Source organism: Capricornis sumatraensis, chromosome 20, assembly GCF_032405125.1.
Source record: "Capricornis sumatraensis isolate serow.1 chromosome 20, serow.2, whole genome shotgun sequence".
NCBI classification, from domain to species: Eukaryota; Metazoa; Chordata; class Mammalia; order Artiodactyla; family Bovidae; genus Capricornis; species Capricornis sumatraensis.
This window is the reverse complement of record NC_091088.1, coordinates 70856808-70877910: the sequence shown is the minus strand read 5'-3', so window position 1 is coordinate 70877910 and position 21103 is coordinate 70856808. Positions and strand designations below refer to the sequence as shown.

At 57.1% G+C, this 21103-nt stretch overlaps 2 protein-coding genes and 1 pseudogene across 2 annotated transcripts; 1 reads left to right on the top strand and 2 right to left on the bottom strand.

The window, feature by feature from the left end:
• Positions 1-55: 55 nt before the first annotated feature.
• On the bottom strand, positions 56-4155 carry LOC138097003 (tigger transposable element-derived protein 1-like). The gene is made up of 2 exons (XM_068993212.1): positions 4105-4155; positions 56-1891 (listed from the first exon to the last, which is right to left on the bottom strand). The coding sequence occupies exons 1-2, from the start codon at positions 4153-4155 to the stop codon at positions 56-58; spliced, it is 1887 nt and encodes a 628-aa protein (XP_068849313.1).
• Positions 4156-6307: 2152 nt separating this feature from the next.
• LOC138097002 (WW domain-binding protein 4 pseudogene) lies at positions 6308-8531 on the bottom strand (annotated as a pseudogene).
• A 1251-nt stretch (positions 8532-9782) lies between these two features.
• Positions 9783-17990, top strand: MZF1 (myeloid zinc finger 1). Its single transcript, XM_068992873.1, has 5 exons — positions 9783-10469; positions 10812-10995; positions 11457-11527; positions 11637-11757; positions 16555-17990. The coding sequence occupies exons 1-5, from the start codon at positions 10077-10079 to the stop codon at positions 17988-17990; spliced, it is 2205 nt and encodes a 734-aa protein (XP_068848974.1). The 5' UTR covers positions 9783-10076.
• The last annotated feature ends 3113 nt before the right edge of the window (positions 17991-21103 follow it).

Genomic DNA, 21103 nt, shown 5'->3' with positions numbered 1-21103 from the left:
GTGGGCCCCACCTGGGCTGAGTGCAGGCTTCCTGACATCGTTTTTGTTGCCACCGTCATGGGGCCTCTGGAGGCCCCGCAGGAGCCCGAGCCTGTCGCCTCCTTTCCCGGAGCAGCTCCCGGAGGCGGGCAAGGGCACAATGGACAGCCCGGGCCACCCGCAGGCTGCGCTCCCGGTTGGGATCGTTCTCTGAGAGGACTTGCAGGCCAGCAGCAAAGTGGGAAAGGGCCCGGGCCAGGTGCTCAGGGCGCAGGGCAACCACAACTGCGTCCTCAGCCTCCGCACCCTCTGTGGCCTCCGATTCCGGTCTTCTAGAGGCCAGGCCCTTCCCACCCTGGCAGGGCAGCCCAGGGCCACAGACGTACCCACCGCCCATGCCCGGGGAGGTGGGCGTGGGCTCCCCGCGGGCCTGCAGCAGATGGCTAACATCGGCCTTAGCCACGTCGCCCATACCGGCGTGGCTGGCTAGTGCCTCGATGCTGCGGGGGAGCTGGGGCATGGCACTGGGCTCGGGAGCACCAGCCAGCACACACTCGGGCCAGAGCTTCCTCCAGGCACTGTTCATGGCGGCAGGCTGCAGCTCCGCCCAGGCCTCAGCGATGTTGTCCACAGCAGTCATGACAGTGTAGCTGCGCCAGAACTCCCACACAGAGGGCCGGTCTGCACCACCCGTCTCCTGGGCCAGCTGGCTGAGTGTGCGGTGCAGATACTGGGCCTTGAAGGCAGTGATGACACCCTGATTCATGGGCTGGATCAGGGTGGACGTGTTCTTGGGCAGGAACTCGACCCGCACGTGGGCCGACAGGCCACCCAAGTGGGCAGGGTGGCAGGGCGCGCTGTCCAGCAGCAGCAGGGCACGGTGCGGGAGGCCATGGCTGGCACAGTAGTTTTCCACAGCAGGGCAGAAGCAGCTAGTAAACCACTCCTGGAAGATGACAGGCGTCAACCAGTCGTTGCGGTTGGAGCGCCAGACCACAGGCAAGCTGGCCTTGGAGCAGCCCCTGAGGGCACGCGGGTTCTCCGAGGGGTACACCAGCAGGGGCTTCAGCTTGAAGTCACCAGCCGCATTGCCACCGAGCAGCAGGGTCAGGTGGTCCTTAGAGGCCTTGGGCCCGGGCCCAGCCGTCCCCTCCAACGCCAGAAGCACGCGCTCAGGCAGCCGCTTCCAGAATAGGCCCGTCTCGTCCACGTTGAAGACCTGCCGCGGTGAGTAGCAGCCCTCCTCCAGGATGGCGCGCAGCACTGCCGGGTAGCGCGCGGCAGCCTGGGCATCGGCCACAGCGGGCTCGTGCGTCAGCAGCACGTTGTGGCGCACCTTGAACCGGGCAAACCAGCCGTTGCTGGCCCCAAAGGTCTCGGCCCGCCCGCCGCCACCCTGCTCGTGCTGCAGCTGGGTGAAGAGCCGGCGTGCCTGGTCCTGGATGAGCAGCGTGCTGACCGGCAGGTTCTGCCGCTTCTGCTCCTCGATCCACAGACTCAGCAGGCGCTCCATGCGGCCCATCAGTGCACCCCGGCAACGCGTGAGCTGCGTGGCACAGACGGGCGTGGCTGCCTGAGAGCTGGCCCGGATCCTGTCCTTGTTGACACGGATGGAGGCGACCGTGGAGGTGGCCAGCCCCAGGGCCCGGGCAATCTGCGTCAGCTTCTCCCCCTCCTCAAAGCGCCGAAGTACCTCCAGCTTCACGTGCAGGGTGATGGACTTCCGGTCCCGCTTGGCACTATGGCGGAGGCCAATCCCGAGGGGCGCCTTCCCCAAGCCCTGCGGCTGGGGGGGCTTCAGGCTGCTGCCCCGAGCCATGCATCTCAACACGCTCTCTTCCCTCTGCCCGTCGGCGGTACCCAGCGCCGTGCCACAGTGGCCCCTGGGCCTCTCCTGCCACGCCATCTCTGCCTGAAGAGGGGAACACAGGGGAATTAACTGTGAGTCTGAGAGAGCCTAGACCACCGCCTGGCCCTCCCGTGCTATGACCTAGAGCCCGCAGCCCTGCGGACTACTGCCTCGGAGGCAGGTCCAGTCCCTTCTCTCCCTAATGCTAAGCAAACTGCAAACACACTTCTGAGCATTCTTTGCAACCAGAGGAGCATTTCACTTAGTTTTCGTTTATGAGATCAAAAAGGTCTGCTGGAGGGCAGCAAAGGTGACACAGACATAAAGAACAGACTTTTGGACACAGTGGAGGACGGAGAGAGCGCGATGATTTAAGAGAATAGCGCTAACGTATGCACATGACCATATCTAAAATGGACAGCCAGTGGGAGTTTGATGCAGACACACGGGACCCAGAGCCGGTGGAGGGATGTGATGGGGAGGGCGCTCAAGAAGGAGGGAACATACGTACACCTATGGCCAATTCATGTTGCTGTTTAGCAAAAGCCATCACAATATTGTATTTATCCTGCAATTAAAAAATAAATGAAGAGGCTGAACACATCAAAAAAAAAAAAAAAAACAAATCTGTCAGGAGACTTTGCTCTTCCCCCAGCAAAACTCTTGAAACCATAAGGGAATGCAAAGGGAGTCTAGAAATCCTGATCCACCACCCAGACACTGATGAGCAGGAGCATTTCCATGCTTCTCACTTGGTGTGAGAGACTGAATAATGCCTCCTAAACACATCCACATTCTAATCTCAGGAAACAACGAGTAAATGACCTTTCACGGCAAAAGGGACAGGTATGATTAAGATAAGAATCTTGAGAGGCAGAGATTATCGTGGGTCATCCAAATGGGCCCTACACGTAATCAGGGATCCGTGTAAGAGGACACAAAAAATTTCACTCACTCAGAAGACAATGTGAGGAAAAAAAGAAAAGGCAATGTGACCACTGAAACTTAAAGCTTCAGAAGGAACCAGCCCTGCCAATACCCTGATGTTAGCCCAGGAGGCCCGCTGCAGATTTCAGAGCTCCAAAGTCTTAACATGATAAACTTGTGTCGTTTGAAACCACTAATTCTGTAGTGATACGGTACAGCCATGACGGGAAGCTAACACAGGAGGGGACTTCCTTAAATCAGGCCACCACTGTGGAGCACCTGGGGACAGAGAAGCTGGTTCTCCACACAGCAGCCAACTTCTCCACGCAAGTCGGGGGGAATTCCCTGGCGGTCCAGTGGCTAAAACTCCACGCTTCCACTTCAGGGGGCACAGGTTTGATCCTTGGCTTGAGAACTAGGATCCCCACAAGTTGCGAAGTGCTGCCCTCCCCACCAAAAAACCAATGGCCCGTGTGCTCAGGGTCCTCCCAGGCCTCCCACCCGGAGTCAAAGCCACAGTCATCACCAGCTTTGTCAAGGGCCTCTGAGCCTCCTTCTCTCCTTTGCTTACTCCTGACCACATCCTTAGGGCAGGCTAAGGGCACCCCCAGCCCAGGGCCTTTGCTACTGTGTCTCTTTGGCACACAGCAGGGCGCCCTTCCCTCTAATAGGCATGGCTTATTCCCTCTTCTGCAGGTCTTTGCTCAAATGTAACCTGATCAGAGAAGCCCTCCCCACCTTTACCGTGCATCCATCACACACTGCCTCGGGGCAGGAGCTGTACCTACAGAGTACTCGCCGAGTCCCCAGCGGAAGAGCCTGGCACTCCGGAGGCATTCTATGGTCTTGTGCTAACTTGTCAAATGAAGCACCCTGAAGGGAAGCCGACTTCTCACTTTGTCCCTTTTGCATTTCAAACCATGTGAAAGTAGCACCTGGTCAAAACAGTAAAAGTTTTTTGAAGGAAAACGTGTGAAAAACAAGGACAGGCGCCTGACAGGTCTGTGTGTTTTGGGGAGTGTCTGTGGCACCCACGAAGAGTACCTCCAGGGACCCATGGGCTGCCCCTGCGGTACAGAAGCGTAGGCATGGGGAAGGCTTCCAGAAAAAGGCCCCGAATTCCGAACAAGTCACGCGCCCGTCCCTCTCTCTCCATATCGATGCCTTCGCCTGCACACATTCTCTCCCTCGCCCTCTGCAAAGTCCCCAAGCCCGCCGTGGAGGGAGGCGCGAGACTACATTTCCCAGAAAGCGGCGGGGCCGGCGAAGACTCCCATTGGCCCCTTACCCGCGCGTCCGTTCCTTTCCCCACGAGAACCGAGTGTATGGGCGCCTCGGCCCCTTCTCACGGAGCCCCGGCTTCCGCGCGGCCGACCGCCCTCACCTCCGGACGGCGACATGGGCCGGCTGCCTCAGCTGGGCCGGCGGGGCTGCAGAGACTCCTCATCTCCGGCCTCATTCGCCGCTTTCCAGAGGCGGCCGAGCCCAGCCTTCATCTTTAGCGGCGGAGGCGGAGGTTGCCGGGCGACGACCAGGATTGGAGCGGGCCGCGTGGTTCCCTCCCGCAGGGCGCGCCGGCTGCTGTACCCGGTCGCCCAGGGCCTGCCGGGAAATGTAGTTCTATGAGGAGCCCGCCCAGCGCTGAGTCCGAGCTGGGAAGCTCAAAGCCATGTCTGTCCAAGGGTGGCTTTCTTGCCTATTAATTTCCTTCTCCTGTCTTTTCTGCCGCCTGCTTTCCGTCACTTTCTTTTCTTTTTATTCCTCTTTCACGAAATTTTTAATAAGCTGTAATTTTCTTATATGTATGCTAGTGACCTGTGAAATGCCAGGCTGGATAAATCACAAGTTGGAATCAAGATTGCCTGGAGAAATATCAATAACCTCAGATATGCCAATGATACTACTGTAATGGCAGAAAGCAAAGAAGAACTAAAGAGCCTCTTGATGAAAGTGAAAGAGGAGAGTGAAAAGCCTGTTTAAAATTCGACAAAGATCCATATAGTCAAAGCTATGCTTTTTCCAGTATTCATGTATGGATGTGAAAGTAGGACTATAAAGAAGGCTGAGTGCCGAAGAATTGATACTTTCGAATTCTGGTGTGGGAGAAGACTTGAAACGGAGCAGGATTATATGGTCCTTGCCCCACCACCGCCACCGCCGCCGCCGCCACCACCACCACCACCACCACCAAGTCCTGTGCTTGCTTTTTTTTTCCTGTGGAAAACTTTAGTCCAAGAATAAGTTTAATCAGAGAAGAGAGAAATGCTAAAACAAAACAAAGGAGATTAAATAATAATAATGTTGTCATTAAGCATAGTCAAGGACTTTTCGTTCCTTCTCAAGGGCTATACATAATATTCGGAGCCATATCCTGTGAGCTGTCTTATAGATACCGAAACACCAGGTGGGAGAACTACATGATGACCAGACGACACCCATGACATGAGCTGCCACAGTTCCAAGAACTGGCTGTAAAGAAATGGGAACAAATGGACCCTAGAACTGAAGATTAACTATACCTAAAACAACCAAGATCATGTTGGTCAGACCACTGATGACCAACTTGAAGATGACTGTTAGAGATGACTGTTTGATTTCTGCATGTAGCCACCCCCTCTTCTGTCTATAAAAGCTCTTGCCCCCTGCTTGTTGGGGGTGAGGGTAGGGGTGGGAGTCCACCTTTGGACAGATGTCTGACACCTTCCACCCCCAGTTGCCAGCATCTGATACGAAGCAAATGTTCCCTTCTACCAAGCTGGCCTGTTTATTGGCTTTTGAGTGGCAAGGAGAAGGACCCACCAAACATTCTTTCAGTAACAGATTTTTGAGAGTCCCTAGGACTGCAAGGAGATCAAACCAGTCAATTCTAAAGGAAATCAACCCTAAAGGATTCATCCAGAAGCCGAAGCTCCAATACTTTGACCACCGGATGCAAAAAGCCGACTCACTGGAAATGACCCTGAGGCTGGGTAAGAATGAGAGCAGGAGAAAGGGGCGACAGAGGATGAGATGGTTAGATGGCATCACTGACTCAGTGGACATGAGTTTCCACAAACTTCAGGACACCACTTTGGGTTCCCCACCAACATCAACTTCCGAAGTTGATACATATCATTTTCAGCGCTTTGAAGTTCCAAATCTACCTCCTCATGGGACTCAACATCTTGTTTAATTTCTTCCCATTCTCTATATGGGTTTGATTTTTTTTTTATTGTATTTATTTGGGTTGTGCTGGGCCTTCAGTGCTGCGCAGGCTTTTCTCTAGTTGCAGAGAGCGGAGCCTACTTTATAGTTGCAGTTCGTGGGCTTCTCACTGAAGTGACTTCTGTTGTGGAGCGTGGACTCCAGGGCTGTGGGCTTCAGTAGAGTTCCCGGGCTCTGGAGCACAGGCTCTATAGTTGCGGTGCATTGGCTTAGCTGCTCTGTAGCATACAGGATCTTCCCAGACCAGGAATAGAACCCAGTCTTCTGCACTGGCAGGTAGATTATTTACCACTGATCCACTGATATATATATATATATATATATATATTTTTTTTTTTTTTTTTTCCCCTAATGAGTTTTGGATTTTTCTTCATTTGGACCTGATGAACTCTTCCTTTAGGTATTTTTTTCCTTTCTGTTTCTGTTTCAGTACTTTTATCACTATTTTTAGTTTCTTCCTTACACTTTATTTTTAGCTTTTACATTGCTGTAGAGAGCTTTCCTTCCCCCCTCCCTTTTTTGCTTCCTGTTCCACCATCAGTAACTATGTGAATCTGATAATTTGGACCCTTCCAGGGTAGCAAGTAACTTTTAATTGACTTTACTAGATAACAGATCACCAGAGTGTGGAATGAAATCATCAGGATTTTCCCATCTGGATTCCCCTGATGGTTATAATATGTATAACCATCTTCACTTAATCCTTCTACCCAGTCTTCACTGCTTCTTTTTTAAGTCTCCTTGAAATCCTTCAGGTTTTTCCCACTGAGGTCCTCTTGTGATAAGATCATAATAGAAATGGTAACCCTCAGAGATAACTCATTCTGTCCATCTGCCCTTTTAAGGGTCTTTTTTTGTCTTCCTGCCGATTTTGATGTGGAGATGAATGGAACAGCACTGGTCACTAACAATATGCTTGGCTCTGAAATTTCTGACTCTAAGCCAAACCTTTTCAAATCCTGTTAGTATCCTTTCAGGGCAGCTACCTCCACTGCACCAAACTCCTTAGATGCTTTTTCTTCTTCCTTTCCCTTCTCCAGGCTTTCCTGTTTAATCTCACATATCCTCTTTGACACATTTTCTTTATGATTCTTTCCTCTTTCAAGAAAGTAAACACTAGGCCTATTGTCCACTATCCAACACCTGCAGTACTCACAGAATTGCTTTGGTTGTAACTCCCAGTAGTCTTCCACGGACTGGACCAGCCACTCTGCGGGTCATCCCCAGGCCTGGGTGAGGCTCACATTCCCTATGCAGGATGAGTTGGGGCCCAGCTCACCAAGAGGCCCACTGGAGCCTCTGAGCTGGGACCCGGTCTCTTTCTTTCCATCATCCTTTGTACCACCTTCCTTCCCTGGGTCTCTTTCACTGTTTTCTCTTTCTTCCTATCTGTTCCACATTCGGGGAGAAATGGTTGCTTTCAGACTGTCAAAATTTTAATTTTTGAAACCGCTAAAAACAAACGCAGTGAGCATGTGTCAAAGAGGTATTTACCTCCGGTGGGAACTAGCAGGATGACACAGGTGGTTCTGGGAAGGTGAGAGAGAAGAAACAACAGAGAGGGTGAAACAACAAACGAACACTGAAATAATAGCTCAAAGTCAGATTGTCGGTGTCCCACACAGGCATCTTAGTGTCCTACAGGGTGGTTTAAAAAAAAAAAAACTTGGGGTACCCTTCTCTACTGGACAGAAAGCATTTACAACCTATCAACCTTTTACAAGTTAGCATCAACCTATCAACCTTTTACAAGTTAGCATCTAACGTCACAGTATCTGAACTCTGATCAAGAGTTGCTTCGCTTAGGGAATCAATCTGAAGCAGTCTTACTAGAGACGGTGCTAGGTAACCCTAACCCAGCCATCTGTTTTCTCTTATTGGCAAGTTTTGGGTAAGTTCCCTTAACAAGTGGCCCTCCTGCTCCGTCTGTCTCTCTTCTTGCTGTCACCGTTCTCTGAGCCCTTGAAAACTCTCGACTCATTTCACTCTATCTCCAATTTCTGTCCACGTCTCTCCTCTTGCTTCTGTACTCCTGATCCTCGTTTGTCCCTTGAATCTCGCGATCTGCACGTCTCGCTGTAAATCGAATCTCCTTTTGTTTCCTCTCCATCCCGGCCCTGATTTCTCTCCCTCTTGTTAACTGTTCTGACACACGTCTGACCAGCCCTGACTCTCTGATCTAGGTCTCTGAGAGTAGAAAGCCCTCTCCGCTGTCTGTCCTGCCTGTGTCTCTGTCACTATGTGTTCACTTACTTTCACTCTCTCCTCGCTATCTCGCTCGCTCAGCATCTCTACCCTCACCCCACCTCTCCCATCCTCTCAGACACCAGCCGGTACACGGGGTTGCCCTGGAAACCGCCCGCTCAGCCCATCGGTTACCGTGGAGACGCCCGGGGCCCGCCTACCGCCAGTGACAACAAAAGAGCGTCAACGGGCCGCGCAAGCGCGCGGAAGGCCAACCGACCACACCGCTCGGGCCCGGCTCTCGGGGGGCGGAGGCGAAAATGGCAGGCTCGCTTGCGGTCCCCAGCGCGGAGGAAGGGGTGACCCAGTCTCTGCGGGGAGTCGCCATGGAGACGGGGGCTGAGGGCGTCCTAGCGAGGGCCGTGATTGGTGCAGAGCCCTAACTCCCAGAAGCCCGGTAGAGAGTTCGGGAAGCTTGCTGGAAGGCGGTGCTGGGCGCATTTGCCCCTGAGAAGCTTGCTCGCGCCGGCGGGTGCCGGGACGCCTGGAAGTGAGGCTCGGAGGGCGGGGAGACACGGCCCCGAGAGTGGCTCGACAGGCGGGAGGAGGGTGGAAACTGAGGCGAGGATGGAAACAGGCGAGCGCGGAAACTGAGGCGGGGGGCGGGCGCGCGGGGCGGCGCTCGCGCTGCTGCGCGGAGCACTCTGGGGGCTATAGTCTGGCCGGGAGGGGAGGCCGCCGAGTGCGCATGCTCGGCAGCGCGGTGCGGCCCGCTGAGCGCCGAGGCGAAGGCGGGGGCCCCTCGGCCCGGAAGGTTTGGACAGGGACCCGGACGGCAGCCCTGCGGGGCGCGGGGCAGGGGCCTGGCGCTCCCTGCGAGCTGGCCCTGGGTTGTCGCGCGCGGCGCGGCAATCACTGCGGGTTGCCACGGCGACAGAGCCTGGAGTCCCCGCCCCATTGCCATGGCGGCACCCGGATCTGCCCCGGCTCCCTGAGGCGAGCGCCGCCCGCCCCGGCTGCTATTCGACATAGTTCGGGAAGCTCCGCAGGGCCGGCAGGGTCGCGGAGGCCCAGCCTTCCCCTGGGATTTCAGGCCGACTTGGAGCCTTGAGGAGCCAAGGTCAGACTCACGGGATCAGGCGGCCTCGAAATCGAAATAAACGCCGGTTTCTTCCCAAAGCTCGCGCCGTACCTCCAGCTGCAGGAGCAGCGCGAGTGTAGCGGGGGTCGCCCCCGTTTGCAGACGGGGGCGGGGGGGGGCGGAGATTCACAGTGGCACAGCGACAAGGCAGGATTACGTGGCAAATAGGCTGGGTCGGGATCTCCGGCTCTCCTCGCAGGCTCCAAGGCCAGCGGTCTCGGGCCCCTGGCACCCCTCTCTCAAACGCCATCACCCGCTAGCCCCACCTGAGTCAGGAGGTCGAGGAGATAATGGGGCTCAGAAAAGGGGGCTGGATGGGAGGAGGATGGCGACAGAGTGATGTGCCCTACAGTGGGCCTCGCACAGGTGTGGGCTGGGGCCGCTGGAGGGGGGCTGCCCTGTGAAACCACGCTGGGGGGCAACAGTCGGAGAAACACGCAGGAGAGTGGATGGCAGTGATGGGCCGGCTCTGGCGGGGGCGAGGTGGCGGTGGTGCGGATGCCCAGCGGCGGGGGTCGTAGGTGTCTCTCTTGCCAGGAGAGGGCTGAGGGCAGGGCTCAGGCGGTGCGTGTAGACGGGTGGGATTTAGCAGGCAGAGGAGGTGCCTTCTGGGCCTGAGAAACAGGCCAGAGACTGCACACACCCAGCTAGAGGGGTTCAGCGAGGGCTGGCCGGCCCCACGCGGCAGCCTCTGGCCTGAGCGGCACGCCGGCTGTCCCCATCGCAGCAGCCTCCGCGCGCTCCTCCCTGGGGGTGGACACTGGCCTCAAGAGCCCCAGCCTGGTCTTTCCGATGAGGCCAGCGGCTTTGGGCTCCCCGGGCCGCGCATCCCTAGAAGATGAGGGGCCTGTCACGGTGAAGCTGGAGGACTCTGAGGAGGGCGAACTCGCCGCCTGGGATCTGAGCCCAGAGACGGCACGGCAGCGCTTCCGGCGCTTCCGCTATGAGGAGGCCGCGGGGCCTGGCGAGGCGCTGGCCCGGCTCCGGGAGCTCTGCCGCCAGTGGCTGCGGCCCGAGGCGCACTCCAAGGAGCAGATGCTGGAGCTGCTGGTGCTGGAGCAGTTCCTGGGCGTGCTGCCCCTCGAGATCCAAGCCCGCGTGCGGGGACAACAGCCAGGCAGCCCTGAGGAGGCCGCGGCCCTGGTGGAGGGCTTCCGCCGGGAGCCAGGAGGGCCCCGCAGATGGGTGAGTCAGCCAGCGGCCTGGGGTCTCTGCCTCATCCTGGGGGCGCCCTGCTCAGCAGGACGCTAGTCCCCCGCGGTCTGGAAGGGGTCACCTGCAGCAGAGCCTGTGCCAGGGCAGCCGCGGTTCCAATTCCAGCCCTCCATCAGCTGGAGTCAGGACTCAGGCTGCATGGGGCGGGGGTCGGTGTCGGCAGAGGAGAGCAACTGCAGGGCGTCCCTGCCCTCTATGTCAGTCCCTGGGGATCGTGGGTCCTCAGAGGCCGAGTCAGGACCCCTGGGATCCCAAGAGGGTGGAGGCCAGGGAGCTCCCTACCTGAGCTCCTGATGGGGGGCACCTACCTAGGTCACGGTCCAGGTGCAAGGTCAGGAGGTGCTCTCGGAGAGGACGGAGCCCCCCGACTTCCAGGCCCTCCCTCAGCCCACACCTGAGACTCCAGAACCGGGGCTGGAGATGCCCCCTGGGGCCACGGAGCAATCAACACTGGGCCTGCCGGTGAAAGAGGAGTCCGAGGTTACCGAGGAGCCAGGTAAGGGCAGGCGGTGTGCCCTCTGCTTCGGCGGCCCCCGCATCCCGCCCTAGTCAGTGGTGGCCATTCTCCCCTGTGGGCCAAGCCTGCCACAGCTGTGGTTCCTTCCATGTCCTCAGTCAGCATGGCGCTAGCTCCTGGGGTTTCCGTGTACGGGAGACAGGAGTCCTCTCCCTGAGAAGATCTGCGGCAGGTGGGGGTGGGGGGGCATTAGCGAACTGCTGCAGACCAGACAGCAGACTGGAGCGTTGGAGGGGGGGTTGGGGGGGGGTCCTTCTCTCCTCCACCTCCCAGGCAGGTGCCAGACACGCCCCCACACCACGTTCCTATGTGACCCCGAGAGCCCCCTGCCACGCCAGCCCCAGGTCCCACCCCACCGGATCCCAGCACCTGGCACAGCACTGAGGAGGGCGGCAGGGTGGGGCGCCCTGGAGCTTCCTGACCACACCCTCCTTCTCCAGAGCCACTGTGTCCTCGGCCTCTAAGCAGCCCGCAGGGGACCCCTTTCACTCTGCTCCCTGACCAGGCCCAGGTGAGTCCCTGCTCTGGGAGCCTCAGCGGGTGGGGCTGGGTGTGGGCCGGGTGGGTCCCTCCTGGGTGGGCCTGGCCACACAGACCAGCAGTGACCGCTGTGGTTTCAGGACTATGGCGTGGTGCTGGACCAGGCCTCCCCCCATAGTGAGTCTGGGCCTGAGGGTTCCTCCTGGAGGCAGCACTGCCGGGCCCTGTGGCAGGAGGAAGCTGGGGGCATCTTCTCCCCAGGTGAGTAACACAGGGCCCCCTTCCTCCAGCATCACCTACGCACCCGCATTGCCTGGGCGGCCCCTGCAGTATTCAGCCTGCTTCAGCACCTGCCCTCCGAAGCCAAGCCCTCCACTAACCTCCCAGCCCCGTAAACCCTCCTGAGAGCAGGACTCATGTTCCCCACCCCCTCCCAGCCCTGGCATCCTGGATGGCCCCCAGGTTCCAGGCCTGCGTCCCACCAACTGGACAGCAGGTCAGCAGGGTGGACAGACAGGAGGGACCTTCACACAGGTGGGGACTGGGCGGGACAGCGCAGTGTCCCACCCAGCCACCCAGGCTCTCAGGCCAGACGCCTTGCTCAGTCCACCTCGGTCACATGCCTGCCGTGGCCCACCATCGTCCAGGCCCCATCTCCTCTTCACCCCCCCTCCCTGGGCCCCTGCACTTCTGGGTTCACTCCCATGTTCGGGTGGACCTCCCTGTGAACTCTGGAGCAGGAGGTGAAGTTCTGAGAGGTGTTACGTATCTAAATCACATTCGTCCAGCACTCCACATCACACTGAATTTTGGCTGGGTGAAGAGCTCTTTTTATTGACTCAGTCTCCAAACATTTTTTTCTTAACTGCTGTAAAACTGGGTCAAAACGTTTTTTATCGCCACTGTTGGTGAGCCTAGCTTTAATTCAGTTTCTCAACTGTGGGAAGCTGCCCTGAATTGGTTCTTTGAGTTCCCTCCCCTGCACTGTTCTGTTCTCTCGTTTCGAGAATGCCCGTTACTCGGTTACTGGGCTCGAGGACAAATGCTCCAGTGTTCTGTTCTCTGCAATTTCCCATCCCTTTTTTCCTACTCTGTCTTCCAGAAAATTTCTTCATGTATCCTCCAGATTCTTATTTTGAGATTTTCACATCTGCTAGTAGAGTTTCAGTTCCCACCAGTGTCTCCTTTCCCTGAATACTTATTTAAGCCACTTTCTGTTCTTACAGTGGTAACATCTTTCCTTATTTCTCTGAGGATAATAATTTGTTGTTGTTCAGTCGCTAAGTTGTGTCTGACTCTTCTCAACCCCATGGACTGCAGCACGCGAGGCTTTCCCGTCCTTCACTATCTCCTGGAGTTTGCACAAATTCATGTCCATTCAGTCAGTGATGCCATCCAACCATCTCATCCTCTGTCCTCCCCTTCTCCTCCCACCTTCAGTCTTTCCCAGTATCAGGGTCTTTTCCAGTGAGTCAGTTCTTCACATCAGGTGGCCGAAGTATTGGAACTTCAGTTTCAGCATCAGTCCTTCCAGTGAATATTCAGGACCGATTTCCTTTAGGATGAACTGGTTTGATCTCCTTACAGTCCCAGGGACTCGCCAAGAGTCTTCTCCAACACTACAGTTCAAAAGCATCAATTGTTCAGTGCTCAGCCTTCTTTATGTTCCAACTCTCAAATCCATAAATGACTACTGGAAAAACCATAGCTTTGACTATATGGACCTTTGTCAGCGAAGTAGTATCTCTGCTTTTTAATACGCTGTCTAGGTTGGTCATAACTTTCCTTCCAAGGAGCAAGTGTCTGTTAATTTCATAGCTGCGTCCATCCATGGTGATTTTGGAGCCCAACAAATGCTGACTTGTCTTCAACCTTTCTCCCAGGGTGCTCTCTGATCTCTCTGGCAGGTGAGAGAGGGCGGCTGGGAGAGATGAAGAGTTTGCTCCCCATAGAGACCCACTTGTGTGACATGAGTGGGTGGGTGGAACAACCGTGGATGCCACTGAAGGGGTCACAGGGGACCCTGGCTGGGCTGTATGGAGGCGGGCGCCCTTGCTGTGAGGATCTTCAGTTCTTGCCTCTGAGTGTCCTAAGAAGGCACGTCTAGCCTCTTGCCTGCATCCTGGCTAAATGACAGGTTGGCATCTCAGTCCCCTGGGTGGCTTTGCTTACCCCCTCGACTTCCTCAGTGTTGGTGCACACCCTCCACCCAGCCTTTTGCCAGGATGGGAGAAGAGATCCAGAAATCAGAGCTACTGCAGTGCCCACATCCTCCATTTCCTCAGAATTGTGTGCAGAGAGGGCCCAGTGCTGTCCCCTGAGGTAGCCCAGCTTCAGCTTGAGTCAGCTTCCCCCACCCGCCTGGCGTCCCTGCCCCTTTACCTGCCTGGCCAGAGGGACCTGGTCCTTCCAAACCCTGAACTTTTTGAGCCTTTGAGATCAAATAGGTTCATTTCTTTCCATTTTCCCCACTGCTGCACAGTTCCTGTTTGCTCGGTCTGCCATCCAGAGTAGAAATATCAGGGGTTGCTTTGTTTCCTTTCCTCTTCATCTTTGTGGATTTTATACCTTGAAGAAAACAAAACCTTTATGGTGGTTTTTAATGCTGTTTCACAATGAAACCAATTTAAATAGATACTATTATTACCTAGAAGTCCCCATTTGCTGTTTTTATCAATAAAGGGCCCAAACTCATTCTTTCTTCATGGATGCTGACCCATCCTTTGAGAACCTGGACATACCTGACGTTATTTCTGGACTTGTTAGCTAGCTTGGTTTCCTGAGGTGTGAGTGCTCCCGCTGGTTGCACTGCGAACAGCCCGCCCTTCACGGCTCAGGGAGCTCCTCGTCTGTCCCTGCACTAAGCACCATCCTGGGTGACAGGCTGCCACGGAGTCCATCGTGACTCTGAACTGGAAGGCTCACCTGGGCCCCCAGCCGTTCAGTAGAGATCCCCGTGCAGGCTCACACACCAAAGGCCTGTGGGTGGACTGGACTCACCCAGGCCGAGTCCTCAACCCCCTGCTTCACAGCGGAACCTGGCCTCAGCCCCCTGGTCTCTGCAGCCTTAGCACTTGCGAGCACAGTGCCCAAGCGCTGGACAGCCCTTTCTTGCTTTGGAGCTGCCCCAGGCATTTTGAAAGGTCTTCTCTTTTGCTCTGTCAGTGCTGCATACTGAAGCTGAGCGGGGGTCTGGCAGCCACCCCTTCCACTGCCTCAACTTTCAGCTGCGGGCCCTGCTGGGCAGCTAGTGCCCTGCCTCTCCCAGCACAGCACAGTCTCTGCTCTCTCCAGCCACACTGGCGGCCCCGCCTATGGCTCCTCAGCGGGTCCTTTCTCTGCTGCCCCGGTCTTTCCTTGGGCTGCACTTGCCCACAGACAACCACAGCCCCCTCTTCAAATACCGGTTCCCTCAGCCACCGTGGGCTCCGCACCACTGGGTGTCCTGGCTGCTCCCCTTGCCCTCCACAGAACGTCTGTGCAGCCAGTGTTTTCATCAGGAGAACATTCTGAATAGGTAGCATTCACGTTAGAAAATTCAGAAGGCCCGAGGGCATATACAGCGGAGCACCCCTCCCCTGCCTGAGTCACACGGTCCTGCAGCCCAACAGCCAGCAGCACTGGTCTTTTGTGTGGACTTACAGAAAGATTCTGTGTGCAGGAAAGCAAACACGAATGTCGATGCATGCTCATCTGCCGTCTTTAAAACACACATGGAGGCTTAATCTTCAGCCTGTTCCCCGCCTGACACTGTTCGTGCATCTTGCCACTTGAACACACGGCAGCGAGCGCCCTCCTCTTTGGACAGCTCCCCAGGACACACCTGTTTACCCATCCAGGCTCCCACTGACACTCTTTTGAGTTACTTTTTATTGAAAACTGAGAACCCTCCTATACCAGTCATTTCACACAGGGAGGAACACACTGGTGAAGTACCTATAAGTGGAATTGTTGGATTAGCCTATGGGAAATTTATCGTTTGATGTACTTGGTGACACCAGCTTGTCTGTGCTCACCAGCAGTGCACACAGACACTTGGGTTCTGGAGTAAGGATGTGGAGCAGCAGACAAGTATGGCCCTAATGTGCAGTTTTCTTATGGGGGGAACTAAGCACGCTTTAGGGAATTTAAGCATCAGTGGCATTTCCCTTCCTTTTCTAGTCTTCTGTCCACATCCTTTCCTGTCGACTGATTGCTGCTGTTACTTTGATTAATTAGACCCTTGACTCTGGAGGGTTTCTCAGTTTGTCATTCATCATGTGACTCTTGAGGGTTTTTGCTGAACACAACTGATTTCCTTTGACGCAGTATAATTTATCTACGTTTTCCATGGCAGCTTACAGGTTTTGTCATCCCTGAAGCCCCTGCCCCTCTCTCTGTGTCCCTGATGTAATTCCCTCCTCCTCCGTGCCAGGCTCGCATCTCCTCCCTCCTCCAGCATCTAAGGATGGAGTGCTCACAGCCTGGCTGGAACCTGCTCCTTTGAGCCAGACGCCTAGCCCTGTCCAATCGCAGGCAGGCCCAGGGCCTCCTGTGCCCTGTAAATGCCACGGCACCACGTCCACACTTCCCTACAGACAGGGCCAGACTCCCCAGTGGCTGCACAAGGTCTCAGCAGCGCCTCGGGAGCCGCGCTGTCATCACAGGCAGGGCACAGCAGACAGAAGTCCTGGTGCCGGCATTTCCCACCTGTTCGCTCCACTTCCAGCCTCCCTCAAACCCACCCACTTCTCTGCATCTGTGGGAACCAACATCACCCACCTGCCCAGTGCAAGGGCCACTTTTGCACTACAGCCCTTCCAGAAAGGCGGTTTTGCAAACTTAGGCCACAGGTGAAAAGCCCGTCGCCAGTTTTTAGTATTCCACCTGTCTGTCCCATCCTTACCGCCTTCGGAAGCCTGCTCAGACAGAACCCCTGCCCCTGCCCAGGTGACTTCTGTCTGCCTCCTTGGGCAGTTTTAGGTCGCTCCATTTCACACCCTTTCCCCAGGGCTGGCGTGTCTCTGGGCACCAGCGGGTTCTCTGTCATGCATGAGTGGATCCCCCTGTGCCATGCAGGGTTTACACCCCAGATGGACAACGTCTCTGTGGACCCGGACATCGTGAGCCCCCACGTCCACCTGCCCTGGGACCTCGGTGTGGCCAGCCTCACAGGCCGACAAGGGTCAGCCTCCCACGAAGGTGGCTATTCACACGCGCTAGCGCTCTCCAGCAACCTGGGAGGTGAGCTGGACCCCACGGAGGATGCCGGCCAGGGCCTGGGCCACGGGCTGGCCGTGGCGAGCTGGCGTGCCCCCAGGGGTCGCAGCCGGGCTCGGGGGCGCCCCTGCACAGGGGCCGGAGCTGAGCGAGGGGGCCGCTGCGACACGTGCGGGAAGGTGTTCAGCCAGCGCAGCAACTTGCTGCGGCACCAGAAGATCCACACCGGGGAGCGGCCCTTCGTGTGCGGCGAGTGCGGCCGCAGCTTCAGCCGCAGCTCGCACCTGCTGCGCCACCAGCTCACGCACACAGAGGAGCGGCCCTTCGTGTGCGCCGACTGCGGCCAGGGCTTCGTCCGCAGCGGGCGCCTGGAGGAGCACCGGCGCGTGCACACAGGCGAGCAGCCCTTCCGCTGCGCCGAGTGCGGCCAGAGCTTCCGCCAGCGCTCCAACCTGCTGCAGCACCAGCGCATCCACGGCGACCCACCGGGCCCCAGCGCCGCGCCCCCCGCCCCTCCCGGCGCGCCCGAGCCCCCCGGCCCCTTCCCGTGCAGCGAGTGCCGCCAGAGCTTCGCGCGGCGCGCCGTGCTGCTGGAGCACCAGGCGGTGCACACGGGCGACAAGTGCTTCGGCTGCGCTGAGTGCGGCGAGCGCTTCGGCCGCCGCGCGGTGCTGCTGCAGCACCGGCGCGTGCACAGCGGCGAGCGGCCCTTCCGGTGCGCCGAGTGCGGCCAGAGCTTCCGCCAGCGCTCCAACCTCACGCAGCACCGGCGCATCCACACGGGCGAGCGGCCCTTCACCTGCGCCGAGTGCGGCAAGGCCTTCCGCCAGCGGCCCACGCTCACGCAGCACCTGCGCGTGCACACGGGCGAGAAGCCCTTTGCCTGCCCCGAGTGCGGCCAGCGCTTCAGCCAGCGCCTGAAGCTCACGCGCCACCAGCGGACGCACACGGGCGAGAAGCCCTACCGCTGCCGCGAGTGCGGCCTGGGCTTCACGCAGGTCTCCCGGCTCAGCGAGCACCAGCGCATCCACACGGGCGAGCGGCCCTTCGCCTGCCCCGAGTGCGGCCAGCGCTTCCGGCAGCACGCCAACCTCACGCAGCACCGGCGCATCCACACGGGCGAGCGGCCGTACGCCTGCCCCGAATGCGGCAAGGCCTTCCGCCAGCGGCCCACGCTCACACAGCACCTGCGCACCCACCGGCGCGAGAAGCCCTTCGCCTGCCAGGACTGCGGCCGCCGCTTCCACCAGAGCACCAAGCTCATTCAGCACCAGCGCGTGCACAGTGCAGAGTAGCCGGGGCAGGCGGCCCCACCATCGTCCACCGTTGGGGGCGGGCTGTGTGTGGAACACCTACCTCATGGGGTTGCTGAGGCCCGTGATCGCGTGGGTACAACCCAGCTCTCTTAGGGCCCGGCTCCCAGTAGGTGCTCAATAAACAACGCACAGAACCTCTGTCTGGGTCTGCACCCACTGTCTGCCCACCTGCCTGGACCCCTCTCAGCCCTCCCTACAGGTCTACCACCTTCTCTGTAACCACGTGGCTCCTGCAAGACCCAGGGCTCCCGGCAGATGTGGCCTCTAGCAGGGCCTGCCCCCGTCTGCAGGACGTCCCCTTACAGCAGGGCTTCTGTACTATTTGCCTTCAACCCACCTCTCTGCCGGCCAAGTCAACGGCCAGGAGAGGACCAGGAGGGCACAGCCCTGCCAGCCAGCCAAGACCATTGGGTGCTGAAGCATCAAATGGGTGCCATTAGTCCACTGCCAGCCTGAGTTTATGTGTTTATGAAACCGAGGAGGCCATATCTTAGCTGTAAAAGCTGTAAGGTTTTAAGTGGGAATCTAGTCTTAGGACACTTTCCTCTGTTCCCACAGACTCCAGCCGGTCTGAGAGCCAAAGCTGGTGGCAAGGCTAGGCCAGTTCCCCAGCCCTCCAGGTGCTGTCGTGGGCTGTTCTCTTCCCTCCCTGGCCCCAGGCACAACCCCTAAGTACCCCCCAACTGGAAGGTCTCTATCACGTGTGTTCAGTAACTAGTCACAGGACACACCAGCTGCTGACATACAGGTGGACAGACACTGGCAGCTCCAGGTCAGAGTTCTGCAGACTTGAGGGCGGGACCTCTGGACCCCTCCTGCCTTTTCCTGTGCCACTGCTGCTTTTGCCCTGTCCTCCCCTTCCATCCTACCGCTGGCGCCTTGACACGCCCCCCCTTTCCCCCAATGGATGGCGGAAGGACCAGAGACCATGGGTGAAAAAGCAGTTCCAAAAAGGGAATATTCATGCAGCAGGGTCTGGCTTGGGACTTGAACCTCACCCTAGACTGGAGTCAGCCTGATCTTGGTCTAGAGGTCTAGAGGGTTCTAGGAACAGCCCTTCCAGAAGCACAGCTGCTACCTCACCTGCCACTTTGAGTCGCCCCAGTCCCTACAAGACTTGGGCCCTGGTATCAGGAAAAGACAAGCAGCCTGGGCCAGGGGCTCCCTACCAACACGCGAGAGAAGGCCCGCTCCAAGCCTCAGGCCCCCTCCTCCCCCACTCGACCCTTCTCCTTCTCCCTCCCCGCTAGGCTAGCCCCAGCCACAACCAGAGCCATTCGTGGCATCTACTGGACAGGGAGGCCTGGCGTGCTGCGATTCATGGGGTCGCAAAGAGTCGGACACGACTGAGCGAATGGACTGAACTGAACTTAACTACATCCAGCAAGGTCTGCCACTCCCCAAGGCAGGGGCACTCCTGTGTGGCACGATCAGGACTGAGGCGGGGCAGGGTGGGGGTGGGGGTCCCCTGGGCCCTTTGACAGCACTCAGTTCTCTGGTCACAAACGGTTCTGAGAAACCTGGTGTGAGATATGTAGAATCAGAGGGAAGAGGAAGACAGAGAGGGGCTGAGGAATCAGATCAGAGAAGGCACACGAATGAACACAGGTAGCCAGTAGCTAGTGGTCTCAGGTTGGAGGAATGTTGCCGGAACTTTATAAAATCCTGTAATGTGGATTTTTTTTTTTATGACTTGTGTGACTTATAATCTGAAACAAAGAAAACTCATCTTTGGTCATCTTTGTGTTCATCATGAAATCTGTGCAGATACAACTACATAAAAACATGAAATTCCACACAGGAAAAATTACAACAAACATGAAAAGCATGGAGACATCTGGATGGGACCCCACACCCAAATCCTTGAGAAGTCCAGGGACCCACCTCCCAAAACAGCCCTCTGAGAAGAAGTCAACGTGAACAGCTACGTGAGGGCAGCTGACCAGGGACACCTTTGCAATCCAGTCACATTGGCTACAGGTCAAGACCCAAGTGTTACCATGCAATCAAGACAGAGGGCTTGGACAGAATGACCATTTGGCCAGAGCCATAGAAGAACCCAGGAGAGGACTACCTAAGCACTGGTCATCTAGGAAAGCTGCAACACTGCCCAGTCAGCCTGTCCCCGGACTGTCTGTATCCGAGTTCATACTGTCCACTCCCAAGCCCAGCCAGCTGCCCCATGCCACATCCATCCAGTTATTCTCATCAGCACCCCAGCCTCCCAAATCTATCCACTTGTCTCCACCAATCAGCACTGCTCTGATTCCAGCCATCCACCTCCAGTCTGGAGGCCCAAGCACTCAGCCTCCCTGCCCTGCCCACTCCTGCTCCCTCATTCCCTGGACAGACCCTTTCTTTCCAGTGTCAGGACCCAGAGGCTAGGGTAACAATCGTAAGTGCACTTTCACCCTCACAGCCCACACACCAGGTTCTGCCCACTCCTCTGCCCGGTCCCTCCACAGCACTGGCCCCAGCTTCCCTCAGGGCCTTTGCATGTATTAAGCCCTGTGCTGCCTACTAACAGGCGGCAGGACCAAGGGCCGCAAGCACCTGTACCACCCAAACCACCTGTGCCTCTCTGCCACTTGAGTGAGCACGAAGGTGACAAGCTTAGCTGCACCACCTCCAACCCAGCCGCCTGCCTCACTTAGGCCATCCCCTCCTCCTCGGTTCAGACACTATGGCCCCCTTTGCTTAGCACTTTGTTTCATGATCAAGTCTTACCCACTGCACGGTGGGGAAGCCACAAGATCAAAGATCACACAAGTCTAGCTGTGGACTGTTACCTCTCCAGGGAATCAATACTCTATCCCGAGATGGGACCTTAGCTGAAGGGTCTCAGCAACTGGCCTGAGGATGGACACATGAACCAGGCTGGCCAATAAAAACCATCCCTGAGACTTTGGTTGGAAACTGCAGGATGGTCATCAACCCTCACGTGCCGTACAAAAAAATCACCAAGAGTAGAGCGGATGAGAAGAACAAAAAGGAAAACTGAGTTTGGAAGAGGCCTCCGCGTGCCAGGAACAGTCATGCCTGAAGCCTGAGAACACTAGGATGGTTGCGATCTCATCCGCGCCAAACCTGAG